This window comes from Strigops habroptila, chromosome 8, assembly GCF_004027225.2.
Source record: "Strigops habroptila isolate Jane chromosome 8, bStrHab1.2.pri, whole genome shotgun sequence".
Lineage (NCBI taxonomy): Eukaryota > Metazoa > Chordata > Aves > Psittaciformes > Psittacidae > Strigops > Strigops habroptila.
This window is the reverse complement of record NC_044284.2, coordinates 7195969-7223547: the sequence shown is the minus strand read 5'-3', so window position 1 is coordinate 7223547 and position 27579 is coordinate 7195969. Positions and strand designations below refer to the sequence as shown.

The 27579-nt window shown below is 45.7% G+C and overlaps 1 protein-coding gene across 2 annotated transcripts in view; it reads left to right on the top strand.

Annotated features, from left to right (window-relative positions):
- Positions 1-27069, top strand: part of ST6GAL1 (ST6 beta-galactoside alpha-2,6-sialyltransferase 1) — a 47039-nt gene extending 19970 nt beyond the window's left edge. For both annotated transcript variants that reach the window (XM_030494874.1, XM_030494873.1), the window contains exons 3-8: positions 12043-12171; positions 13437-14109; positions 18133-18230; positions 21674-21775; positions 23007-23181; positions 25556-27069. In XM_030494874.1, coding sequence (XP_030350734.1) covers positions 13488-14109; positions 18133-18230; positions 21674-21775; positions 23007-23181; positions 25556-25797 — 1239 coding nt within the window. In that variant the 5' untranslated portion in view covers positions 12043-12171; positions 13437-13487 and the 3' untranslated portion in view covers positions 25798-27069. The remainder of the gene's footprint in view (positions 1-12042; positions 12172-13436; positions 14110-18132; positions 18231-21673; positions 21776-23006; positions 23182-25555) is intronic.
- Positions 27070-27579: the final 510 nt, after the last annotated feature.

The window sequence follows — 27579 nt, the reverse complement described above, 5'->3', positions numbered from 1 at the left end:
GGCTGGATTTGCCAGGTTCCTTGTCTGCACAGAAGTCTGGGATGTGGATAGTTCTGGCACTGGTACTTAGACATGTGGTCCATCGAGGTGTGTAACTTCAAGAGATGACTGTAAACAGTGTTTGCTGCACAGTCTCACCTCAGAGACAAGTTTTGCAGTGTTCTGCGTCTTGTCCCTAGTTTGTAAAGGTTTCTTTCAATGAGACATCAAGTGTTTGATGCTGCAGTGCAGTCATCTTTGGGAGTGGGAGAAATCCTGCCGAAACACTTTGGCCTTTGTGTTTGGGCTGTTGACATGTTACTTGAAAGAATTGGGTGGATTTTGGGATTAGGCTTCCTGAGTGAGAGCCGTGCAGCGCAGGTTTTATTAACATCGAAGCCGAGGGCATCTGCTTTATTGAAGTACTTTGGGACAGGATTGTGCCATCGAAGCCGACTCGCTGATTGCCCCCACACATACTGTGTTTCCATCCATACTGGGAAGCAGTTTCTGGTCAAAGAGGGTTTGAGTCAGCTGAAATCCAACGAAAAGTTTTCCAAGAATGGTCTAACATCTCGTGGTTGCACGAGCCATTTGGGATACTGCATTTCCCAGCAGCAGGGCACCAGTGGAAGTCACAAGGAATGTCCCCTCAATCCCCCTGATGAGGGACACATTCTTTTTTTGAGCTTCTCTTTAGGATTTGCTTGGCAAAGAAGATGAAGTTGGGATTGGCAGAGCTATGAAATAGCTGATCTGGGGACAGCGCTGACTGATGTGGCAAAATGCTGGAAGGACTTCAGTATTTAAACAGAAGCAATTGATGATGTTATAAAAAGAAGAATTGCAGTTCTTGGGTTAAACTTGGATTTCTCCTGGGGCATGAACTCTGTGAAATAATGCTTTTACATGTGTGACCATCTTTGGGCTATCCACCTCTTAGGTGCTAGGAAATGGCTCAATTTTTAGCAGTTAAGGTTAGAAAACGAGGTGGAGAATAAGGAGTGGAGTCTCGTAACTAGTAATGGAAATCATTGATGGTTGAGAATGGCCTCTTCCGAAGCCATCTGTCCTAGGCATTACAGATGCCCAACTTCTATGTTTGGGGTGAATTTCCTTCATGAAAGAAGGCAGCTGGTGTCTTTGTGTCCAGGTGGCAGTGAGTGGATAAGAAGAGAGCTGTGGATAAGAAGAGAGCTGTGTGCTTGTGTGCATGAGTCAAGCTCTTGGCAATAATGTCCTCCTCCCATATTTCTTCCCTCCTCCAATATCTCATCCCTTCTTCCAGCGAAGTGCTGGCTGGTCCCAGGGGAAGACAAGGATCTTCCATTGCTCTGGGACGCTCAGACAGCTTTTTTAGGTCATAAAAGAGCTCTCTTAGACTGCTGAAATATATCATGCTAAAAGCAGTATGGGAGACAATATTGATTGGAGGAGATACAAAAATGTCTGGGGCCTCCTTTACTGCTTTAGGGAGTAACTTATGTTTTTGTAGGAATTATCTGTCTAGATCTCTTCCTCCATGCTCTGAGCTGCTACCTGGCTTTGATGAAAAACACATTTGGGCTGAGATTCACTGGTTGTCTTGCCTTTTTTTCTTCTCCTGAGCCCTTCATGCTCAGCCATGCCAGTGAGGCAGTGCCATGGGGTTGACAGGATGGGTTGGCATCCTTCATAGCGGAGGCACAAACTCCCGCATACATGAAATTCCTGTGGCCTTAAATACCAGAGCGGAGAGAGCAGCCTGCTTCAAGGGGAGGTGCGTGGTTCAGATCCATGGTGGATCCATCTAGTTGCTATCTGCAAGCTCCGCTGCCAGACTTGCTTCTGAAGTGTCAGCCATAGAAAGCGAGTGATGTGTTTGGCGACAGGGGCTGGGTAGTGCTTCAAGGCTTTACACCTGGTTATCTGACAGAGGAAAAAGCAGGCTAAAACCACTTTGAATAGGAGATATTAAATAGAGTGGAAAGACACTAAAATGGCCTTCGTTGCCTTTTAGTTCTCTCAGAACCGCAGTAAACTTTAGATGTGTTTCAACTTCACAGGCATGCTGCTTTCCTCCCTTCAGCAACTGTGTAGATTTGTTGCACTTCAGATTAAGATCATGCTGATATTGATCCATCGCTGGGATGCTGTCAGGATGTGTAAGAAGGGAAGAAAAAGGGAATGTTTTGCACAGGTTTTGCATGGGTTTGCATGATATCCGACACCATGGAGCTGCCAAGTGTACAGCATGCTCTGCTTGGGGCCTGTGAGCTGGAGCTAGTGCTAGGCTGTGAGACGTGCTCCATCCTACCAAAGAGTGGGCATTGCACGCTGGTTTTAGAGGCACCTCTTTGCTCCTGCAAAGCATTCTCCATGCTGGATCCTGAAACAGAGGATATCATCCTCTTGGGTTAGGGTAGGAGGTACTGTTGGACGTGTTTTCCTTTCCTAAGCACCTGGGGGAATGCTGAGGGAAGAAAATAGCAAGGTTTTGAATGAAGGCTTCATCAGGAAAGTTTCATTAATGTTTTCTGTTTATATAAATACATATGTGAAACTTTGAGGGGGAGGAGTGTCTTAAGCGCTTTAAATGTCTTCAAATATATCCAGGCTACCAGATTTCATGCTATACATTTATACTGCGTATGATTTATGAAATTGAATTTTATTTGGACAAGGTCACTCTTGTAGTGATGTTCTTTTGGTTTATGGACAGTAGATACATTTGATATGATGCTACAACGAGATAGTATTAACAGATGGATAAATCAGGCTTGTGTTTAAAACAGCAGAGCAGCACTTGCTGTTATTAATGTCTGAAGTCCAGCCACACCATGAGCTCCCTGCACAAGGATATGACTCGCTGATGTGCCTTGGCAAAACGTGCATTTGACATCTGCTACTGCAAATATTTTGTCTTCTGATAACTTGGCTGCTGTTTCAGCATTGAGCGGTATCTGGGGCCTTGGGGTATATGGATTCCTGTGTATCTGCTACCTCAGCTGCTCTGCTGCAGCCTGACACTGAACTCGGACCAGGGTTTCCTCGACAACTAGTGTTGAGTTATACCCGGCTTTCCTCTGGCTATTGCAGTCTCGGTTTAACCAGTGGAAGTGATGATGTGTGGTGGAAGTGGTATCAATTTAGCTTACCTAAGACTGTGGCTATGGAGAGTGAAAGGAAGCATATAACCATAGAATCACAGAATGGTTTGGGTTGGAGGGACCTTAAAGCTCATCCAGTTCCAACCCCTGCCACGGGCAGGGACACCTTCCACTAGAGCAGCTTGCTCCAAGCCCCTGTGTCCAACCTGGCCTTGACCACTGCCAGGGATGGGGCAGCCACAGCTTCTCTGGGCACCCTGTGCCAGCGCCTCAGCACCCTCAAAGAGAAGAATTTCTTCCTTATACCTAACCTAAATCCCCCATGTTTAAATTTGAACCGTTTTGGGGTTGTGGAAAAACACCTGGTTATTGTAATGCGGGTGGTTTGGTTTGGTTTTTTTTACCTCCTTTTCTGTCAGAGACAAAATAGTTAACTGTAATTTTGATGTTTCCATTTGTCTTCCATGCCTCAAGTTCCCTGCATAGAAAGGAACTATTTTGATTTTTGACAGATAAGTAGTTTAAGTGCTTGATCAATAATTTTTCTCTACAATTTCTCTAAAAGTTATTTGCTTCAATGGGCTCTAATGGGTGTCCTTTCTAATATTCTCCTCATTGCCATCTGAACATGACTTTTTTTCTCAGCACCTGACACTTTTTAATCACCACTCTTGTTATCTGTATATCTCTCTTACATTATTAAGTATGGCTTTCTTAATGAAAACCATTTCAAATGTAGTGCAGGAAGTGTTTTGCTTAACATACCGGGATTTGAATAATACTTCCTGAAGACAATGGCCAGAATTCCCATTTCACTTCTGTCCTCCAGTGAAGTTGGCATGGGGTGGCGTGCTGCTGTTGAGTGCCAGATCTGCTATCCCTGACAGGGATGAGCTGTGGGTGTGAAGAGGAAAACTAAATCTCAGTACTGCTGCTGGACCGAAAACTAGCAATGGCAGATGCAAAGTTCTGCAAGTACATTTCACTGTCTGTGGTGTCAGAGAAATATTATCCTGAAGGGAAGTGTAGCTGCAGCTGGCACAAAGTGTATTTATTGTCTGGGGGCCATAGAATGCTGATTACATGTCTGGGCACACAGAGATATTTGCAGAGGCATTAAGTGTTGACCTGCCACACGCTGCTGATTTGAAATAAAGAACCATTCCCCTCTCATTTCAAAAGACAAATGTCATAGAGAAACACATGTTTGGATGGGAACAAAGAAGTTATTTGGTCTGATTTGAAAATGTAACATTCCATGTAAAGTAAACGGTCTTAAATGAGTGATCACATCCTCGTCTTCATAGCTGGGGGGAGGGGAATTTTTTGCTGTTGGTTTCAGTGTGGGAACTGTTGTGATAAAGCTGACTGGTTATAAAAACCTTCCTTGTAAAGTCATGATGCTGGGAGGGGGGTCAGGTATGGGTCAAGAAGCAGTGCTTTGGGGAATTGGTGCTGTCCATGCATGGTACAATGCAATTTCTTTCTCTTTCATCAATTTAAACATGAAACTGGCAATTTTAGAAAGCTTTGTTACCAGCAGTGGTCTCCAAATATCTCACTGAATGGGCCTCCCATGGGCAGGAGCCCATCATGAAATGGTTTCTGTGCTGAACTGTGCTCAATGCTCCCGTGGTGGCTGGCTGACCACATCCAGGCTGCCAGAGCCTGGAGCATGCTGGCAACCCACACAGATAGAGTCTTTTTTCTGTCCATTATTGTTAACAAGGAATATTCAGCAGGCATCTGCCTGTGGGGTCAGAAGTTGGGTTTTGCAGTGGAGAGTTGCTGGTGCTACCAGCCAAGAGATTGGTTGTGTTCCAGTGCTTGTGAACACGTGGTCGCTCTGGGTGAGTAACCAACCAAGCAAGAAATATGTATATGTGTTCTCCACCATGGCATGCCTTGATAGTTATTTTTTGCTGTCTCAAGGGTTAAATTGTCCTTTCATCTTCATGCACCTGCAAATGGGCTACTGCCTGAGTAGCCCATTTCTCTCCTAGCCAACAGGATCAGGGACTGTTACTGCTGATCCAGGGCAATGGTTGGAGCTTATGGCTTTGCAGAAGGAAAACATATACTATTTGGTGTTAACCGCTTTCCTGGTGGTGTTGCAGTGAAGGGTGGTAATGTGATATATGTGTTGCAGCTGAAGATCATCCTCTGAGGATGTCAGTCTGAACAGGTAGATGAAGGGGCAGGAGGGCTGTCCCTTTTACAGTCAAGAGCTATTAGAGTGGCATGGCTGGGCTATAACACTGTTAGTTGAATCCCTCCCTTCCTCTCTCAGCAGGCTGGTGTTGAAAACAGTCCTCACACACACATGTTTGTGTCTGCTCCTGGTTTGGAGCACAGCAGCAGACAGAGGCTCACTTCCAATCCAAACCATTCTGTGATACTTGGGAAAGCTACTTCTCAGCCCTGTGGGTGCTGCAGGGCATACTGCTTCTTGCTGCTGCCATAGAATCACAGAATCACAGGCTGGTTTGGGTTGGAAGGGACCTTAAAGGTCATCCAGTTCCAACCCGCTGCCACGGGCAGGGACACCTTCCACTAGAGCAGCTTGCTCCAAGCCCCTGTGTCCAACCTGGCCTTGACCACTGCCAGGGATGGGGCAGCCACAGCTTCTCTGGGCACCCTGTGCCAGTGCCCCAGCACCCTCATAGGGAAGAACTTCTTCCTTACCCAGTCTTAATTTCCCCTGTTTAACTGTTGGCACATCCTTAACTGCATGGGTTGCCTGGTGCAGGTGCCCAGGTGCAGATTTCTCACTGCGTATGTCATACTTGATAACATAAAGTAGTTTATTAAATCTGAGCCCAAACAGGTCCAAACATGCACATTGTTTAAGACCATGCTGTGGTAGGGACTGGTCCTGGGCCCAAGCTGTGCAGGCATCTGCCAGGATGGCAGAAGCTGGGGATGGGAAGCCTCTTTCCTTGAGTCTCTGTGGCCGATGGTGACCATGAGGTTGCTTCCGCAGGTGCCTGGTGGAGCACCTGTGGTGACCAAAAGCAAAACTGCTGCTTTTTAACTGGGGCAGAAAAGCAGGCAGCGTGCTGCTATGCAGAGCCACCCTCCAAAAACAACACGGGACCAAAGAGGGGGAATAAAGGGCTGACAGCCAGAATTTAAGGTTTCTGCCTTTATTAAATCCCAATGTTTGTTGACATGTAAAACCAAAATGAAACACATGCTTAAACTTTCCCCTGTGCCTCCCCCCACAATCTGCCTCTCCTGTTCTCCTAGAGGATTTTTTTTTCCAGCTGTGACAGCAGCATATTTTTTCTGGCACATGCAGAGATTTTTAATGCAGGCAGGACTAATGGAATGATGTATTTTTTTAGCGAGTGACTTGTTTAGTTTCTCAATGCATCATCTGCAATGTAACTATGTTCCTCATTTCTTTTCTTCATTCTCCACATAAAAATTCCTCATTCTGCACTTTTTTTTTTCCCCCTTTTTGTTCTGTTTGATGACATTGGAAACACTTATTTAAATGTATGGCTCAACAGATGTTTTATTTTCACAGCACAGTTGGTTTTGGGAAAAAAACCAACAAGTGAGTCCTCCCTGTTTATATATTTACAAAACTGAATTAACAGGCCAGGCTAAATGAAGTCTCAGATGGATCTTCTGAAACGCAGCTCCAGAGAAACAGATCGTTAGCTTGAACAAATGTATTATCACCTCTCATCTGATGTATCAAGTATAAGAGAAGTTTAGCTTCTTCATTTGCAAAATGGCATGATCACAGTTTGTTTAATACTGTAAAGGTTCTTGGTATTTATTTTTCTCCAGGACAGGAATAGGGAATTTTAAGAGCAGACATGGATTTGAGGTTGCTGCTTGAATCCCAGTGTTTTCTCCTCTTTATTTTCTCTGGGTATGTTATTTAATTTGAATGGAGGGATTCTATCCTTGGCAGTGTTCAAGGCCGGGTTGGACAGAGTGTGAGGCATCCCTGCCCATGGCAGGGGGTTGGAACTGGGTGATCTTAAGGTCCTTTCCAACCCAAACTATTCTATGATTCCTGCCCTACACCTCCACGTCTTTCCTTTTTAGGTATCCTCTTTCTCACACGCCTTCATGTGAACTCATTCTACCTCTGCTACCAGCCATTACTCTCTTCACAGGTGCTATACAGGTGCTGGCTAGATTAAAGGGTTAGTAAGGAGAATGGACAAAAAAAGAGAATAAAAAAAATGTCACTAAAGTATAAAATGTTCACAGAGGGGAGCATAAAACCAGTTAAAAATACACTAGCAAAAGCTGGGAATAAAAGTGGCACAGATGTGGTTACAGATGGAAATGCATAAATGAAGGAAACCTGGAAAGAAATGTAAATGCTCTAAGTTTAAATATGAAGTCATTATCACATTACCCCAAAAAAGACCGAGGAACAACTTGCTGAAGTAAAAAGCTTTTGTGCATGCATCAGAGGCAAGAAAACTGCAGGTGAATGATGCTGATGTATGAACCGAGGGACCCGGAGAGGCATAGTAGAGCAGGTGGATGTGATCCCTGCATGTGCCTGTCCCCAGGGACTGCATCTCTCAAATTGTATTTAATTGAAATTAAAGGTGTTATTTGACATGATTGGATCCCATCAGTGTTTCTCTGAAATGCATTACTTCCGAGCAGTAAACATAATAAAAATAACTAACAGCAGTAGAATACGTAAGAATTAATGGGGAAATCTCATCATCCCTTCAAATCTATCTGCCTGTTTCCTTTTCTCTCCTTTTCAGAAGCTAGTGAACCTGGAGAGAGGGAAACAGCGTGCTTGACTTTTCCAGGTTTTGGTGAGATTGCTCACTAAGATCCTCAGGGAAAAAACCCAAAACATACCTTAAACTGTTGTGGGATGAGAAAGCTCTGTCTGGATTAGTGGCTGCCTCGTGGGTAGGAAACCAAGTGATCAGGTTTCACAACATCACAGAAGTCCCACAGGGATTCACTCCGAGATCTCTGCCATTGAGCAGCGATAACGGGATCTGCAAAGGAGAGAAGGAAGGGCTGGGTTAAGGGCTTGGCTGGCTTTGTCTCCTGCGGGCTGCCGGGACCACAGAAAACACTGAGCAGAGCTGCAGAGGGATCCAGTGATCCTGGGTGGCTGAGCAGCAAAGGAAGCCTGTGCTAGTAGGGGTAAGATAATGCTCTTCAGTTGTGTTTTATTCCTGCTCTCCACCCTGTGCTGCTGTTGAGGGACAACTCTCAGTGAGTCAGTGCTGCTTGCAAAATACCCTGAAGTCATCACTGACAGCCTAGAGCTCAGGGCTTTAGAAACGGTCAGGAAGGGAAATAGAAGTGGAAGAAGCTTTTGGAAGGAGAACAAAGCAGCCTTGCGGTTATGTTGCTGCCAGAGCATGTGGCCTGAGCATGTGTGGCTGGGGTGTCCTTGTGTGCCTGCCTTGAGGGATGTTCACGCGCTGCTAATGGTGCTGGAGAAGCTGGCAAAGAGAGTTGGAGGTACGGAAAAGCTGCTATGCAAGGAGGCTTTGGAAGGCGCGGGATTCAGGCTGGAAGAGCAACCAGTGGGGATAGGAGGATGTTGGGAGAGGTGGCGAGACTGTGAAGGATGTGCAGAAATGCAGGCAGATGGGCTTTGCTGGTGTGAAGTGGAGCGAGGAGGCTTTGACTCCACACAGTGCGCAGTTGCAGGATTTATGGCCTCGGGCTGTCTGGGAGTTGCGGGTGGTTTCAAGAAGCGATTAAACAAATGTGCAGAGGATGGGCACTGGTACAGCTGATGACACAGCTCTTTGGACAGTGCGTGCATTTACTGGAAGAGGACTACATCACACGTTAGTCCATACTTATGTGGTTTCTCCGTGCATCTGCTATCGGTCATTCACTATAGGAGACAGGTAAGGGCTTGATAGACTTTTTGTTTAACAAGGTGGAGACTCTGTTGTTAGCAGTTTTAGGGTTAATCTTCTGTGGGGAAATCAGGATTGTCTGGTGTTCTCCGCCAGGGCACTGCTGGCTGCAGCTCCCTGGGGGCACAGCAGCATCTTAACCATCCCTGCTTGGGTGGTTCCAGGTTCAGTGAGATACTTGGACAATAGAGGTTAAGTATAAGAGTGTGTGGACAGGGTATAATTCTGTGACTGCCTGGAAGATACTACATTACTCACTTGTTCTCTGAACAGGATTAATTTACCCCAGAGGACTTGTTGTGTGGGCTTAGCCTGCCTGCCAGCCAGCACTACACCCCACAGCCACATCAGGCTTTAGGTTTCAGGAAGACAGCAGCTATTTGTTTAAGTATTTTTATAGGTTTGGGAGAGTTGGGTTTATTTGTCCTTTCTTAGTACTACTCATAACTGACACTCTGAGCTTTGTGTAGATGGTAAGTTTCCATCACCTCTAAAAGAGCACCTTTGTACTAACTGCTGTGATACATAAGCTCACCCAAGTGACTTGCCTAGAGGAGTGGAAAGAGAACACTGCTTGTGAGCTATCCTACCTGGACTGGAAGAGCAAATGCCTTCCTGCTCCACAGAAAAGGTTTGGTTTCAGAATGCTTGAGAGGGACCTCATGTTAGGACACTACTTGTGCATATAAATAAAATCATCATATGAAATAGTAGTAATAATTAAACTCATCTGCAGCAAATCTAGGGTGGACAAGAGGTACCTTGAAATGTTATGTCTCTGCTAAAACATACTTGCTTGCAGAACCTACTTTGCCAGCCTACAAATCAAAGCAAAATAACTGTTCACGTTGCAACAGCATGCACAGTCATTGAAGGCAGGGACTGTGTTATGCTGAGTGCTGAAGGTGAGTTCTACAGGTTCCCTTGCACGGCCTGGGGAGGAAAGGAGGTGTTGTGACTTGTTTGGCATCCTCTGCTGTGTGGCATCATGAGCAGTGTCCCAGCAGAAACTTGCAGTGACCTGTAAGATTGTTCCACTGTGGTGAACCTGCCACTTCTAGATTATCCTAGCCATGCAAAACAAAAGCTGAGGGTACTGAGATGTGCCCGTTATCACTTACACATGGAAAACCCTCAGGAGAGGCTTCTGAAGTTGAAAGCATGGCAGAGCCCCACAGGACCTTGGTTCTGCAGAATGGTGGGACAGCCAGGGAGTCTCCTGTGGTGTGGAGCCTCTCTCCTGCATGTGCAGATGATCTTGGTTAAATTTCCTGGAAGCCAGGCCCTTATCCTGTGTAAAGAATTTTAGTGTGAATAAAGTCAGGTTGGGGGCTGTATGAAGCGTGATTGGAGAAAACTGTCTGAGAGTTTAGTACTAAACTGATGCTGGATAACTCTGTTTTGGTGTGCCTCTTGATTTGGAAAGCATTGCTGTCTAAGAGTGGTCTGACTGCAGAGCCTCTGATAGCGTGAAGGCTGATGCAGCAGTGCTTTCCCCTTTTGCAGGTGGCTTTTGCTGTCTCCTGCCTTGACATGGCTCTGCCTGTTCCGGAGGGCAGCAGGCAGACACCGAGCAGGCTGGCCCACTGGGGTCTCCATCTGCAAAGGGCATAAGGGAGACGCAGGGGTGAGAGCGTCTTGCAGAGACCACAGCAGAAGAGGAACTGTGGAGAAGGACTTGAGGGTGTTGGGTGACGAGAAGCTCCCCATGACCCGGCTTCAGTGTGCGCTTGAGCCCAGAAACCACCTGTGTGCTGGGCTGCACCCACAGAGCATGAGCAACAGGTCAAGGGAGGGGATTCTCCCCCTCTGCTGCGCTCTGATGAGACCCCACTTGAAGTACTGGTGCAGTTCTGGTGTCCCAAACATAAGAAAGACCAGGTTGGACAGGGTCTTGAACAACCTGGTCTAGTGGAAGGTGTCCCTGCCCATGGCAGGGGATTGGAACTGGATGATCTTAAGGTCCTTTCTAACCCAAACCAGTCTGTGATTCTATGATTCTAACTTCTCTCAGAAGAGAGCACAGCAATGTCCTGCATGCCCTCCTGAGAGCCCTGCCCCTGCTCCAGGCTGCTGTACCTCTGCATCTGAAACCATACTTGCCAAGAAGATTCAGCATGCCTTTCTAGTGCTGGCTTCTCAAGCAAATGGAAAGTGAGATGGTCTGTCAAGGCAGGGGAAATTACTTCAATAAAGGCTAGAATTACTTGTGCTTCTCTAATCTTCTTGTTGTTCTGTAAGAACTAGAGGTAGAACAATGTTTGCTTTCAATTTTAGGGTGCTCTGTAAGAAATCAATTTATGTTCCTTAATAGAGTTAAAAGAAAATAGAAATAGTCAGCATTAGGGTGCTTTAATAATTTAGTATTTAATCGTGTGAAGGGTAGCATTTGTATTTTAGCTTATGTGGCATTGCACTGACTCAGAGTTCCTGCAAAAACAAGCTACTTCTTGAATTGTATAATGCTGTGAAATCTCCCTTTCTCTTGCTGCATTTCCTTGGTAGAGTGAAGCTGTAAAGTCTAAACCACATTTGCCTATTTTTTGAACACCTGTGGGTTGAGATATGTATTATAAAGCAACTTTTCATACAACTCACTTGCTCTAAAAAAGCCATTGCATTTGAGGAAGAGTGCACGAATTGCACGAATTGCAAGAATGGGCAGTAAGATATTTCCCTAGGAAAAGTTACCTTTTTCTTTCCATTCCTCTGTTCACTGTGTAATGCATCAGCTTAACACAATGGGATTTTCCCTTCACTGTATTACGGGTGTATCCATTGCTCAGAGCCCTCTCCATGCAGAAGGTTGTCAGTCTGGGGGAGGTATAAAGCAGGCAGCCTGCAAAACAGTTCCTGCTTTAGCTGAGAGTAGGTTTCAGACTAAGAAGGAACATGCCCATTCTGAGTGGGCATTTAAGTGTTTAAAAGACTTATGTGGTGCTAATGTGTTTGCTGCTTACCCTTACATGCCTGGGTAACAGCTTTTTGGGGACTGCAGGGCTCATCTGAAGAAATACTTGCTCATTCCGAGAATTGCAAAGTTCTTCCACAATAGTGGTTTGACTTCTTTCATTTTTCCTTATTTTTTGCAGGTCTTTCTTGAACTCTCCAGTGCATCACACAGCTGTTGTGTTTTGGAACATCCTGCCTAAATCCTCGGAAGAAAATCTGCTAACGGCCAAAAATGACTTGAGGTGGAGAGCTGCTGCTGTATCCACCAGGTAGTGTGTTGGTAGCTCAGTAACTTCTCAACGTCAGAGCTTAGCACCTGCTTGCTTTCAGGAGGTTGCTGAAGGAGGGAGTTGTTACTAGTACCTCTCTAGGATGGGTAGTGATCTGCATGTGTTTGTCTCCTGAAAACACTCATGTCTCTGTACTGCTCCCATGTTTTTTTGACGCATCCCAGAGCAGCCACGTAGGAAAATGAGCATCTGCCCTCCTATGTTCTGTGGTTTCATGCTCTGCTCACAAGGTGTTTATGCCTCAGCAGATGTTTCCTACACCATCCCCTTGTGCTGCCCAGGTTTGAGCTGCCATTTGGGCACTCCTCCTATGGAATTTCCCCCTTTTATAACATGATGGGAGCTGGAGGTGTCCACTAGTGTGAGGTAGCACAAAAGAGGACAGGCGGTGCTGTAAAACAGGGTTTGGCTTTGCTTTCTCCAGGGATGACATGCCTTGAGTAATTTTTATCAAAGTGCATTTATGAAGCCGAACATGCCTCAAACCCTACTGTGGATTAATGGGCTCCCGGCAGCTGTTTAGAGAGGTTTCATGTTGGGAGTGCAGTCAGACCACTGCAGGCTTGCAGGAGTTTCCTGGGAAGTCACCATGTGTATCAGTACCAGGCTAGTGAAGCTCCTGGTGTTCATGAAATCATAGCTTTTGGGTTTTCCTCCCCACAGTTATATGCCCCATTATATGCTTCACTAGTATTCATTACTATGGTCAAGTAGGAGCTCAGTTCTGGATATGCTAGTGGTGGGATTTGGATATTGGCTGGCTGGGATGGGAGATGAATGAAAGCAAAATGGAGACTTACCCTGCTGCTGGTATGATACTGGTAAGGTTAAACTTGACTGTCATTTGTGGAAGGGAATAGGAAAAAGGTTTGAGTGGCAGTGGCCTCAGACCACTGTTAGTGTCTGAGGCTAATAGGCAGCTCAAGTCCTTCTGCTTAGTGTTTGAGGTGGTGGACTTTGAAATGAGATCTTTAAATAGCCTGAAATTGTAAAATTACCCCTATGTTCTCTTTCTCCCCTTCTGTTGCCCACATACTGATGTTTATAACTTTCATGTATATATATATATATTCAAGTCCAGGTTGGATGGGGCTTGGAGCAACCTGGTCTCGTGGAATGTGTCCCTGCCCATGGCAGAGGGGCTGGAACTGGATGGTCTTCAAAGTCCCTTCTAATCCAAACATTCTATGGTATGTGTGTGCCTGTGCATGCAGCCCTGACTGAGATGTTTTCCTTTCTCCCAGGACCAGCTTCCTGCCCTGTGTTCAGTGTTCCATTTGGATGTACCATACACTATGGTTCACATGAATGTGTTGAAAAAATTAATGTGTGTTCTTGTGGTGATACTGGTAGCGCTGACAATTTGCCTGTGGAGAGAGACGAGAAGAAGCTACTATGTTCCTTTCAAGACTGAGATCGATGATTTACAGACTTCAGAAAAGTGGAACCCACGTAAATCACAGGGCCTTTTCCGTGAAGCAGCCGGTGAACTGGGGGAGATACCCAAAACGTGGCTTGGTAATCACAACAAAGTAAAAGGCAGCATCTCTGGAACAGCTGAGAAGTCCAAGAAAGTAACAGACTCTATGAAGGTGTGGGATAAGGACAGTTCATCCAGAAATCTCATACCCAGGCTGCAGAAGGTCAGAAAAAACTACCTGTCCATGAACAAGTACAATGTGACTTACAAGGGGGACATGAATGCTGCTAAACTAAGCCCAGAGAAGCTGCTCTGCCAGCTACGAGACAGGGTGAACGTCACCATGATACAGGGATCGGACGGTCCTTTTGGTACCTCTGAATGGCAGCGATACCTACCAGGGAAAAGCCTCAGTGAAACGGTGGGCCACCTGGGTCGCTGTGCTGTCGTGTCCTCAGCAGGGTCTCTGCGATCATCTCATTTGGGACGAGAGATAGGTTGGTATATTTCTATTAACATAAAGTCAAATTACATGGTTTTATAACTAAGCTGAATAGAAGCAACCTACTGTCATGCTCTTACCAATAAGTCTGGTGTGGTGTGTTTAAAGTAAGTTGAAATATTATCCTTAAACTTCTTCTAAAGTTAGTGAATGTTACAGCCTAGGAGGAGATGGGAGTAATGATCAGATTCTCCCTTCCTGAGTGTACGGGCTGCTCAATGTAGGCTGCATTATGATGCCCTGGCTCACGGTGCCTGGGAGCCTTAGACCTTGGGCAGACTAAAATGGGCAAGCCCCAAAGGAGTGTAAGGGTTGGGTTCAGCTAAGAGGACATGACACATGCGCAGGTAGTTCTATTCCAGCTAGTCCTTTCAATGTTCATGATCGAGTTGGCATTGCTAGAGGTTAGCACTAATACTGGATACCAGAGAGAGGACTTGGTTCCTCAAGCGTTCATTTCTTGAGAGAGTTTGGGTGGGTTAAGTAATGCCAATGTACTCATTGCATAGTCAACAGTCAGAAAATTTTTTATTCAGAAAGACTTCTTCAGAGAAGAGGTAAAAGAAAACACTAAATTAGGGTAAAAAACCTCTGGACACAGTCCTGAGCAATCTGCTATAGTTGAACCAGTGTTGAGCAGAGAGGCTGGGCACAGGCAGTCTTCAGAGGTCCATTTCAATCTCAGCGGTGCTGTGATTCTTGTGACTTTCATTCTGAACCATAAGGTAGTGTCTTGATCTTGAGCAGCCCAGAAGACATGGCAAAACTTTTACAGGGCCTTATTTTCTCTCTTCTTCAGACAAAGTTTGGTGTTTCTTTGCAAAGTCTTACTTGACCATTTTTATCTGAGGTTAATGCATTTAATTAATAAATGCTGAAGTGTGGGTCTTGTACTGTATGTTTTGATACCAAAGCATTTTGTGTCTTTAAGGAAGTAGCACGCAGGGGAAACCAGCTCTCCAACCTTTAACTCTGGGGTTTGTGCCTGGCAGAAAATTCTCCTGTGCCTGCAGTTCCCTCAGCTTTCTTCACTAATTGTTGTTTGAAGCTCAGTTAAGATTCCCACTTTGCTAAACTGCAGCTTCACGGAAGTTTCTCTCCAGTGGAAATCGTTTGCAGACATCAGTGCATTCGTAAGTTGTCTGTTGGATCAGGTCCCTTTGGCCTGCACTAAGCTACAAGTAACCTTCATCCTTTGAAACAAGTAGATGGATAGCTTTTAATACATTATTCATGGACAGCTTGGGTAAAGCCTTCAGAATCATAGTCCCAGGATCCTCATGGGAGGGTCAGGGTTTTGTTCTGGTAGTTTCTCAGAAATTCTCTTCCAGTCTCCTTTGTGCTTATAATGAGGCTGAACAGCCTGAAGTGTGTTAAAATGCTATGAAAGATGTGGTAGAAAAGATTGTGGTGGTATGAACCAGGATAGCATTGCCTCCAGGTAAAAATCGCAGATGGGATGTGATTATTTCCACCTCTTGGGAGTGTTTGAGGTCAGGTGGGTCAAGGTTTGGGCCTTTTTCTTTGTGTACCTTTGGCTTGTTTAGGTGCTGCTTGAAGTTCAGTAGCTCAAGGTTTCTATGGTAGTGACCTTCTGTTGAATGTGCTGCCTTGACACAGCTGGCTTGTGTGGAAGGGTGTCTCTGTTAGTCCCCATCATACTGATAAAACTGCTTGCTGCTCTGTAAAGAGACCCTCTCAAGGTGGTGTTTATGGACTGTGATAATGCAGCCCATGCAAGTGCTGGATTCAGAATCAGAGCAGTCAGGAAATGCAATGGGCTGTGCTCTGGCTGTGACACAGCTGGAGGGATGTCAGGCATGGAAAGCCATTTCATTGTTCCTACAGCCTGTCTCTAAGCCTGTCTCCAAAACTGAAGCACCAGTTTGTTCCAGATCACAAGGGATGGATGCTGGGAAGGTCACTGTTCTGATATGCCCAAGGCAAATGCTGTTAACCCCCACTGGTGTCCGTGGTTTGTGTTCCTCACACCTTGGTCGCAGACTTTAACCTTCCTGCTCAAGCAGTTATCTCTACTAGTGATTCTGCAGAGGTTTGGGCACTTGCAACCTCGAGCTGAATATCGAACACTTCAGGAGAATTCAGTGTATTTATGTACTTTTATCCCTAATTTTGGTGTGACATATTTCCATGTAAGAAAAGTGGCAGTTTTGTTGGAGGAAGGTGCCAAAAAGGTACTAAATCTGGCAAGCTTACAATGAAGCACTTGTGCAGATGAGCACAGCAGATTGCTGAATTGTTATTCCAAGAAGTACTTGTTCTGTGTAATCACATCAAATGAGCAATTAGTCAGCGTAGGGGAGGCTGGCAGAGCAGAATGGGGAGACGCTTGCGAACAGCAGCTCATATCTTACTGGGCTCTTGGTGTTATTGAAGTTTATGAATTACCAGTGAAAAATGTGATAGGAGAAATAGTAAGCGCACCAAAACCACCTGGAGACAGAGTGCTTCAAAGAGCCAGTAACTCTGCCTGAGGAGTCATTAAACACCCTTTTAAAATGCAAATTTAGGGCATAATAACACTTGATGTGTGGCAGGTTAAATGGGGAAATTACAACCCTGTCCTCTATGGGCGCAAGGTAGGACATGGAATTAAAGGTCTGTAGTGATAACTACAGAGCTGCTTCTCAGCGTGGACACGTTTTTTCAGAAACATCACCTTTCTAGGTTTTGTGTGTTGATTTGGAAAGCTTCTAAACAAGATCTACTTGCCTATGAGAATAAAGGAGCTGAGAAACTAGTCTTTGCTGCCAGTGATTACTGATCCTCCAGCATTGCGCCTGAGGATAGCCATGATTTCGAGACAATGATCTTGGAAAGACCCAGTTACAAGGGCCTGTAGGGACAGGAAAAGGGGGAATGGCTTTAAACTGACAGAGGGGTAATTTAGATTAGACATTAGGCAGAAGTTCTTCCCTGTGAGGGTGCTGAGGTGCTGGCACAGGGTGCCCAGAGAAGCTGTGGCTGCCCCATCCCTGGCAGTGTTCAAGGCCAGGTTGGACACAGGGGCTTGGAGCAACCTGCTCTAGTGGAAGGTGTCCCTGCCCATGGCAGGGGTTGGAACTGGATGACCTTTAAGGTCTCGTCAAACCCAAACCATTCTGTGAATCTCTGGTTCTGGACCAGTTGAGCCCTTCTACCCTGGCTGGGGACTCCACAATTCTCCAAGGACCCCGGGGGCAGCTGACATGAGCTGTGGTTGTGTGGCCCCAGTGCAAAGGCAGGGAAGTTGGTCCAGCTCCACTAACTAAATGCTTCTGACCACATGAAATGTTTTCTACCTAAATCTAGCCAGGAGGTATGGAGAAGCCAGGGTGATAGGCATGAACACCCTCTGTCCTGTAGCAGCAGCCTGGCTCTGTGGCATTATGACAGCCTGGCTGGCTGTGCCAAGGCAGAGGAGGGTGCTGGAGGAATGCTGTGCTATCTTGAGAGATGATGCCAGCAGAGGAAAATGCAGTGAATCCCGAGGCATATAACAAGCTGTGCCTGTTAAATGCACAGCGGTGGTTTTATTTCTGTAACGTGGGAGGCTGAAGTCAGCTTTGCTTTCCACTGTGGTTATTATACATGTGTCTCAGGCTGGTCAACCTCCAGGCTAGAAGAGAGGACGCTGGCTCACTGTTATTTCCCAGTTCCTTAGTTTGCAGCCAACCACATGGTAAATTAATTATACATTGGTCTATCTGCTGCTAAAGTGTTTGGAAGGACAAAGAGGGGGAGGGAGATGCTGTGCTCCTCTGTGCAGAGAGAATGTTAGGGCTGCTCTCAGCCTGCCAGTGGATTGTGGTTTAAAGAAGTGGCGTTTTAAAAATGTGCTGATCATGAAGGTAGACTAACAACTTCTTCCACAGAATCTGACTTGGTACTTCTAGTTGTTACTTGGAAAATCAGGGACTGGCCAGATTGTATTAGAAATATATGTGAATAACCTATTACACATCTCTTCTATCACACAAAACCCAGCTCACAGGTTTTCACTCTGGTTTGCTTCCAGACAGCCATGATGCCGTCTTGCGATTCAACGGGGCTCCTATCAGGGGGTTTCAAGAAGATGTGGGGCAAAAGACAACCATTCGTCTTGTGAACTCCCAGGTAGGTCTGATGGATGCGTGCCAACGTGGCAGAGCTGTGCACCTCCCCTGTGCTGCCTGGGAGCTGAGCAGCAGGCTGATATAACCATGTCCTCAGGGCTGCTGGGTTCATCTGCTGCTGGGAGGTCTTTAAAATGCAGTTGGGCAGAATAGGGCTTTCCATGGGTGCCTTTTGAATTATGTTCTTGCTTCTTGTTGCAAATGCTGTTGCTAGCTCTTTCTGCTCGTGTCTCGCTTTATCCCATTGCTGCTGTGCTGTGTTCTGCTGCTTGCTGCATCTAATTCCCGCGTGTTAAACCACCAGAATGATGTGTGTTCCTTTCTGAACCAAACTGGTTTTAGCAAACATATCTGGCTGCTCACATCCTTCTTCCTCTGCCCTGTTTGACTTCTCACTTTTTTTATCTTTCACTTCTGTGTGTGTTTTTATGATGTCAGAGGAGTGTTATCACTTAAAGAAAACTTTCTCTGGAGGATGTGCCCATGGCCAAACTTACTGCTTTATGAAGTCATTTATGAGCAGAAATATGTACATGACTTGTGTGATACCAGGGTTATCTGCACGGGGAAGAGGGGTAACCATGTGACTGTACAGCTGTAATACAGCAGCAATAACTCTCCATGTGGATGCTCATATTTTGGACCAAGTACAGTTACAGCCATGTCATATAGTGTTTTGGTTCTCCATGCAGCTCAGCCTGCAGCCATGGGTGATGTTTTTATTCTGCCACCACCCCCTCTGAATGGAGACACCAGCTTAGAAAACTTCAATTACAAGGAGAGCAAAACTGTTGCACTTTTTACAGGCTAACCTTAACTTCAAAATGCGGTGTTGGTCTAGCTGCTGAACAGGGCAAAAGATGCTCTTCATGTGACTGGCGCAGGAGTCTCTCTTCTGGAGTTTCAAAGCTGAACAGCTCTACTTGCAGTCCTTGTTATCCTCAGGGATCACTGCTTTGGGGGCCTGGTTTTCTTCTGTGTTTTTATTTGCACTTTTAATAGCTCAGTGCTGTTCTAGTCACAGTGACATGATATTAACCGTCTTGTTAGTGAGGTTGCCTGATTGCATTTTGTTTTCAGCTTGCTGCAGGAGCTGTGCCTTGCCTTGCTGGTTGCTCTTGCAGGCATCAGGTCCTAGCTGGACAAGCTCTAATTTGTTCTTTGTTCTGGCTGCTCTTATAAGTAGTCACTGTGAACAGGGATGGGATTATGGCTTGGCTCCTCTTACTGATCAATTCTCAGTCCATTTCCAAAGTGAAGGAAATGGGATCTCCTGACCCTAATTTGTCAAAACTGGTCTGTATTGAGGAGTATTCCTAGACCAGTGGCCCTAAGTTGCTCAGTAATTATTTTAAGATATGTTTCTGTAATTTGCTGACCAGTCTCTAGCACATATCTGGGGGTGAATGGTTTTAAGAGTGGAGTTGGGATACCTTGTACATCTGTGTGCATAGGGAAAGATCAATAGATCGATACTGGGAGGATAGGGAGGGAATTTGGGATCCTCAGATCTGAAGATAGGCTCATAGGTAAATACCAAGCTTGGTATTTATTTCTAAATAAAGAAATTCTTTCACGTTGTCTTGCTTATTTTCTTAGGCCTTCACTGGTTCATCAATAATGCTTCCTTTAATGGCATGTTCTCCTGCAGTCTTACACAAGGCATCGATTTGCCCTGGGAAAGTAGTCACATCTTGCAAAAAATAAGGGCTGAAGAGTGTGCGAGGAGAGTGCTGCTGTTGTTCTGTAGCCCACAACTCCTTTCTGAAGAGCTGACCAAGAACCAGAGTACCTCATTCCTCCCAGCCCTTGTTTACAGTTCTCCTTGGCTGCCTTCTCGCTGTCATGGAGAGCACTTTCTGCTTTGGCTGCGTTTGCTGTTATTGGCACTAATGAGTCTGCAGGGAGGAAGAGAAAGGAGATAGCACATTGGTGGAATGGAGTAAGATTGTGATGGGAAAGGGGAGAATGTTTAGATTACAGGGCATTTATTGTGGTAGCCAAAGGAACTCATTGCGATACAGTCAATAAACGCACCAGAAGGGTAGGAGCTGTATTAGCAAGATACTTGCTAAACAGTGAATCGGCCAAACAACATATTAACTAGGAAATCAGTAGATCAGATAATTAAGTTCAAAAAGCTGGGCAAGACAAATAAATCATGTAGCAATTTAAATGAATGTAATTACTTAGGAAGAATCAGTTGCTATTAAACAGAACAAATAGACACTAAAGGTATCTGGGGAGCCAGATTCCTCCAGCAAATGGGTGAAGTGACTGATAGGTAACTTGTAGTGCCAAGAGAACTCTGTAGTGCCAAGCCCCACACTCTGTGGTGTGGGGAGGGAAACAGCAAACACTTGGGGCTGTGGAGCTGCTCGCCACCTGGTTTCTTACCCCTTTGCTTTTGTGCCTGTCACAGCTCTCTGGGGTTTGTGTAACTCTGCTAACTCGCATGGCTTTGCTTGGCTGAAATTTGCTTTCTCTTATGCTCAGTTTCTCTCGAATCCTCCTTTCATGTATTTCATGCCAGGAAAGTTCCTGAAAAATTTCTAGGCTTTAAAAGAAACAATTACATGAAAATAAAGCTCAGCCACACTCATTCCTGGGTAAGGGGTGGCTGGTGCCAGGTGCTATGCCCTTTCCTTGCCTCTGCCTCTGGAGTCCACAGAACAGAGGCAGAATTTCACATCTGCAGTGTTGCATGCTCCAGATAGATATTCTAGATACTGTAAGGCAATGGAACCAGGCAGTACACATGGTCAAGGCCAAAGCCTAATCCTGCAGTTACGAACAGATGCGAGGAAACCCTTTGCACTTTTGGAATAATTTCATGGAATCATAGAATCCCAGACTGGTTTGGGTTGGAAGGGACCTTAAAGCTCATCCAGTTCCAACCCCCTGCCACGGGCAGGGACACCTTCCACTAGAGCAGGTTGCTCCAAGCCCCATCCAGCTTGGCCTTGAACACTGCCAGGGATGGGGCAACCAGCCACCCATGTGGAGACTTCTTTTGGTTCAAATGAAGGTTCCTGCTAAAGCCAACAGTGTGTTTGCATTAGGCTCTTCCTGGACTGTCTTGGCAACTGGTGGCAGCAACTGATGTTCCCACTTTCTTCTGGTAGCTGTAGAGATTGTACTCATCATACAAGCTGGATCACTCTGTGGGTCCTGTCCTTATGTTATTATTGAAGATGGAAAGAGAAAACCTTGTGAAAGTGTAATAACAGTTTTTCTTGTGACTCTCCACTAAATTCTTTGCTGCTAGTAGGACTGGAGTGGGAGCTGGAGGGGCATCACTGGGCATCACTGCCTACATGCGGTGGGATGTGCTCAGCAACCAGCAGTGGGGTGGCTGTGGCTGTATTCAGGTGTGTTTTACTGCTTGGCTGCCTGCTGATTCTGACAGCATACTGTATATCACTGTTTTTGTTGTTATTCAAGCTCGTAACTGTTGAGGAGCAGCAGTTCCTGGTAGAAGCACTATATAACACTGGAATATTAATTGTCTGGGATCCAGCACCATATCATGCAGAAATTCATGAGGTAAGGCTGAGTTTTCTGTGAATAAAATCAGATTGATATGCTTTGAAGTGCATCTGTTAACCCACTTCCTCCTAATGTGGGCAATCACTTATTTTAACTCCCTTCTTTCTTACCTTTACTTGATATACATATGTTTGTATGTAATTCTAAGAGTATTCCATCATGGGTGCTCCTAAGGAAACACTTGCCTGTCCCTCATCCTGGTGAAAGGCCTCAGGCCAAGTGTAATGGGTCACCACCTTTACTTTCCCATGGGCTGCAGCAGTTGTCATCTCATTAGAGGATGATCTCCTCTTCCTGACAGTTGGTATGAGATGTGCAGATGGTTGATGCTTGGATATTTCAAGCACCAGCCAGACATGAGATATATTTCATGCATTATGAATGGATTGGGAAACCCTCTGAAGATCTTGGCAAATGCCTCCTGTCTGTGTCAGCTAGACTTTCACTTGTGTTGCAATCCCTCTAGCATTCACTTTTCATTTTGAGTACAAAAGGGCGTTATTTGATAAGTGATGAGATTTGGAGGCTCAGGGTGAAAGCAGGTAGGAGTGAATAGCCCATTCTTTTATTTTAAGCTCTGTCTGTAACTGAGAGGTCTTTGCGTTCCTTTCTCTGGACTCTATTTCCTATTTTCTCACTGATGCTTATTCTTATGTCTAGTCCCACACCTCCAGGAGACATGAGGGTGTATGTGCAGCATGTTTGAGAGTCAGTAAAACCAGGATGGGATATTTTTAGCATAGGGAAAAAGATCTCAAGATGGCTTTAAGAAAACATAAACCATTCCTAAGTGTTTTTACTGAAAGGGGAAGATGTAGAATGCAAATCAGCTCAGTCTGGTTTAGGAGGCTGTGCTGGGGGCACTTGCTGGCAAAACAGTCTGCTTTGTACTCAGAGTGGAGAGGGGTTGGGGTCTGTAACATTTAGGGCAGAGTTCTCAACACCATCTGCTATTAGGGGCTGCAGAATGGAAGTATACAAGATGCTGATCTCATTTAGTGGTCCTTCATTGAGATTTGGCACCTTTCCCTGCTCTGCTCACTGAGTTAAGTCACTGTGGTCACTTGAGGAGCTGGTGAGGTGGTGTGCGACAGTCAGTGAGTGTGTGTGCCTATAGCAGGAAACTTGCCCCCTGACAGCAGCAGGTTCTGTCATCCTTGCTTCCCATTAGCTGTGGAAAAGAGTGGTCTAGAAATAGAGAGTCTGACTTCCTCTTTCTGTTTTACAGTGGTACAAGAAACCAGACTACAACTTTTTTGAAAGCTATAAGTTGTATCGCAGCACACATCCAGAGCAGCCTTTTTATATCCTGAATCCAAAAATGCAGTGGCAACTCTGGGACATTCTGCAGGAGAATTCCCTGGAGCAAATCCAGCCTAATCCACCGTCGTCAGGAATGCTTGGTAAGATAATTTCCCTCTAAACTTCTGCTTCAGTTTGCAGGCAGGAAGTCTCCAGGATGCCTTTATTTAAAGACAACTACAAATTTATGGTGCTTATCAGAGTTGCTCTTACAGTGTTTGTCTCATGCCAAAACTTAAGCTTCCTGTCTTTAAAGCAGCAGCTCAGTTGTGTTAAAGTAAGCAGTACTCAGCACCCCTCTGAAAAAGCAGTTACAAACACGGCATGGTTCCATGTGGAAATAGGAGAGCAGATTGCAACATCGAGGTGGTCTATAGGATTTCTGTCTTCTAGCGCCAGAGCAATTCCCGCAATTCCCACAGGGTGCAAGAGGAAGAATACAGCTTCTGCTTTTGTCAGGCAACTAAATCTGGTTACTGCAGATGAAATCTGAGTGCTTGTCTGTTTATGCTTTCCATATATAAATATGGAAATATATATATATGGAAAAATATATATAGCTAAAGACTTGCTGGGGTGTTGGGGATGGTCAGACTGAATAGTTGCCCTGAAAAGTTTAGTGATATTCCTCCTTATTCAACATGCCAACATTTTGCTTGTCAGCATCCTAAATGCAGCCTCTCGGCAAAGGGGCTCATTTTACATTTTGCTGTTGCAAAGCTTTTCCTTCTTGCTGGAGAGCAAATGTTGTGACCAGCTGAATAAAAAGGAGTGAACTTCTCAGGAAGCTCACATGTAATTTGAAATCACATAATCAGAGAATCACAGACTGGTTTGTGTTGGGAGGGACCTTAAAGCTCATCCAGGTCCAACCCCCTGCCACGGGCAGGGACACCTTTCACTAGAGCAGGTTGCTCCAAGCCCCTGTGTCCAACCTGGCCTTGAACACTGCCAGGGATGGGGCAGCCACAGCTTCTCTGGGCACCCTGTGCCAGCGCCTCAGCACCCTCACAGGGAAGAACTTCTTCCTAATGTCTAATCTAAATCTCCCCTCTGGCAGGTTAAAGCCGTTCCCTCTCGTCCTGTCCCTACAGGCCCTTGTCAAAAGCCCCTCTCCAGATTTTTTGTCAGCCCTTTTAGGTATTGGAAGACTGTTAAGAGGTCTCCCCAGAGCCTTCTCCAGCCTGAACAAGCCCAGCTCTCTCAGCCTGTCTAGATAGATGTATGGTCTTGTTTGCCACATGGATGTCCAGCTGCTGTGCTTCAGCCCCTCCTCTGCTCCCATCTCTGCTCCCATCACTGCTGGAGCAAAGGCACGTTTCTACCCCTGTGTAAAGAGAATCACTTCTTATTTTTGCCAGTCAGCTGTCAGGTTTTCTCCCACAACTTTGCTGTTGCCCAGCACCTACCACATCATTCCTGGATATTTGCAGACCAACTGCATAGTAGCATAGTCAATTACTTCAGCTGCAAAATTGTTGTTAACTGGAGTTAGGCACCTGAAGGCAGGCACCAGGCCACACCAGACAGTAAATCCCTGTGCGGCTTAAGTTTGGGCCAAGCTACCTCCTTTGTAAAACAAGTCACCTCGCAGACAAGTTCCAGTTTTCAGCTCTGGGTTTCTTGGAGGGCCTAAGCGTGAATGAAAACTGTCATTTGAAAAGGTGGATGAAAACATGTTTAAAACGCACTTTACTTAAACAAGTGGTTTCATGGATGGGTTCTTCCAGTGTCATGTAAACTGTGTTCCTCTGTTCATGCATGGTCCCTGGTGTCTCAGATAACTGCATGGATTTTCTCTGAGATTATACATTGGTTCTGTTTCCTTAGTATTTTCTTGCTATTTCTTGCACTTGGAAGCACAGTAAGCCAGTAACTATGGCTTACTTCTGATCTGGCCAGAAAGTTGACAGAGTTGTGCCCAAACCTGGTGCGAATGTCCTTAAGTGGTTCATGCGCCTGTCGGAAGACAGGGGAGGGCAGCACTGCTCTGCTGCTGCTGGGGAGCTGGGGGCCTGAAGCACAGAGGCTGCTCGCTCTCCACGACACATCTCCAAGCACAGCTCCTTTCATATCCCCTGCATTTACAAGAGGCAGCTGGGGAAATGGTAGAGGTCTCACCGCTGCTTACCCAAGCAGGTTTGAGATGGGCTGTTTGGATCAGCTAATTGGAGCACATAGTTGGCAGATACCAGGAAGGTCATGGAGAACGGTAGCACTGCTTAAAACTGGCTTTTTGGCATGGCTGTGGCTGTAAACAGTCTGCTGTAATCAAGTCAATCATCTGCTTTGCAAGAGAGGGCTTCACAAACCAGCAGTGCCTGGCCAGACTTTTCTCCCCCTCTCCTCTGAACTGTCAGAAAGGAAACCCTTCCCCTTGGAGCTGGATCCTCCTTGCTGACCGCCTGTCTCACTGGAACATGTAATCAGTTCCCTGATTTGACGTGGAGTTGTCTGCTTTCTTTCCCTCCCTAGGCATTGTGATCATGATGACACTGTGTGATGAAGTGGATGTGTACGAGTTTCTCCCTTCCAAACGGCAGACTGACATTTGCCACTATTACCAGAAGTTTCACGACCGTGCCTGTACCATGGGAGCTTACCACCCCCTCCTGTTTGAGAAAAACTTGGTGAAGCGTATAAACCAGGGTACAGATGAGGACATCTATATCCATGGGAAAGCTACTTTGCCCGGCTTCCGAAATGTGCATTGCTAGTGGATCAGTTTTTAGTGTGAAAAACTGAAAAAGAAAAAGATTCTTTTTCTTGACTGTCAAAGCACTTTTTAGATCAGGGTTGTCAGATTCGTTAGGTCTAAACACTGGTGTGTTTTGACAGCTTTTCCACGTTGCAACACTTGCTCTTAGGACTCCGTTGCCTAACTTCTCCCAGCTATAAAGCAGCATTAATACATTGCGGTACATCCACGTGGTGTCTGCATGAGCCACTGCAATAAATTTACTCCCAGTGGAGCCAGGCTCATGCAGCAGGTGGATATCTGTGTCTTCATGTCAACCCATGGTGTATGGGAGGCACAAGAGATGCTTTCCAAGCAGAGATTGCACAAGTCAGGATAAAATGTTGACTATAGTTTGGTTTACTTCAAAGGGTTTATGACAGCCAAAAACCTGGTCTATTGAGAAACAAGAAAAATAATGTAAACCTTGTTCCCATAGTCCTAGGAGCTCTTTGGAGCGGAGCTGATAGGTGGAAACACTGTCAAAGCTGTGTACTGAGAGGCTAACCTCCTAGTACGAAATATTTGATTTTACAAACAGTTTGTAAAGTAACTGTGGCAACTTCCTTTCAAATTGTAAGACTTCCGAAAGCAAGAGGAAAATATTTGGCGAAGGAAAAGGGAGGCAATTCACAATTCGGTGATTCCTGCAAGACTTTTAAATCTTTTTAATTTTTTTTTTTTTTTTTTAAATTGCTTAAAATAAATTTCAGTTAACATTAACTTCTCCAGTGCAGTGTTGTGCTTGGTACAGAAGAAGCCTTATTTCAGAAACCTTTTGGGCAAGATGCTCTGAGGCACCAATGGGGGAACTCACTGAAAGTCAGTACCTCTTTCTAGCTCTCTGCTGGTCTGCCTTTGCAACTGTTGGTAACAGAAATACCACATAGCTGCTGCTAGGTGAGATCCAGTGCTCTGCAAGCTAACCAAGGTGATCTTTAGGCTGGTGTGTGCTTTTCCTGAATAGCTGGGAAGCAGATGCATCGCTTCCATGCTTCATGAGCAGTGGGGAAGGAGAGCATGCTCTGCTTCTCATGCTGAAACACACAGAATTGAGGAGGGCACCTTTTTTCTGGTTGAAGGGATTCTCCCATGGCAGCATGATGGAAGAAGTAGTAGCTCTGCAATCTCTGTATGTTGGTGAGAACACCTTCCCTGTCCTCTTCTGTACTGATGTGTTTCTTGATGTCTGTAAAGAAGGCTTTTCTTAAGTTTTGAATAAATCATGTGAAGTCACTGGCCCATTCTTTCCCTGGTGAAACCAGTGTAAGTGGTGTTGCTCTATGGCCCCGGTGACTTATACCAGCCTTGCACCAGTGCAGGCAGAGCTGGCGGGGAGCTGCTCACCTGCTTGTTTCAGTAAGCCCATGGCTCTTGCCCTGTCTTGGTGAGAGGGCCACTGCAGAGCTGCTCCTCCAGCTCTGAGGCTGGCTTTCCGCACACCCATATATTGGGATGGATTGGATCTGTCAGTGTTTACAAATTCAGGTCATTACACTATGGCACAGCAGCACTAGGAGAAGAATGTGTTGAAGTCCAGAAGCAGTTGAGTCTTGTTAAGCATTCATTTCACTGTTGGGGAAGGAGAGACCTTACAGAGGATGCGATGGATGGATGGTACATTGCTGCAATGGAGCAAGCACAGCCCTGGGAAGCAAGCACTGTCTGCCTGCTGTTCATTAGGGGGTAGCCCAAGCCACCTCTGCATTGCGCCTGCAAAACATCCAACAGGCTCCCCAGGGTCTTTCAGAGCCATCAGATA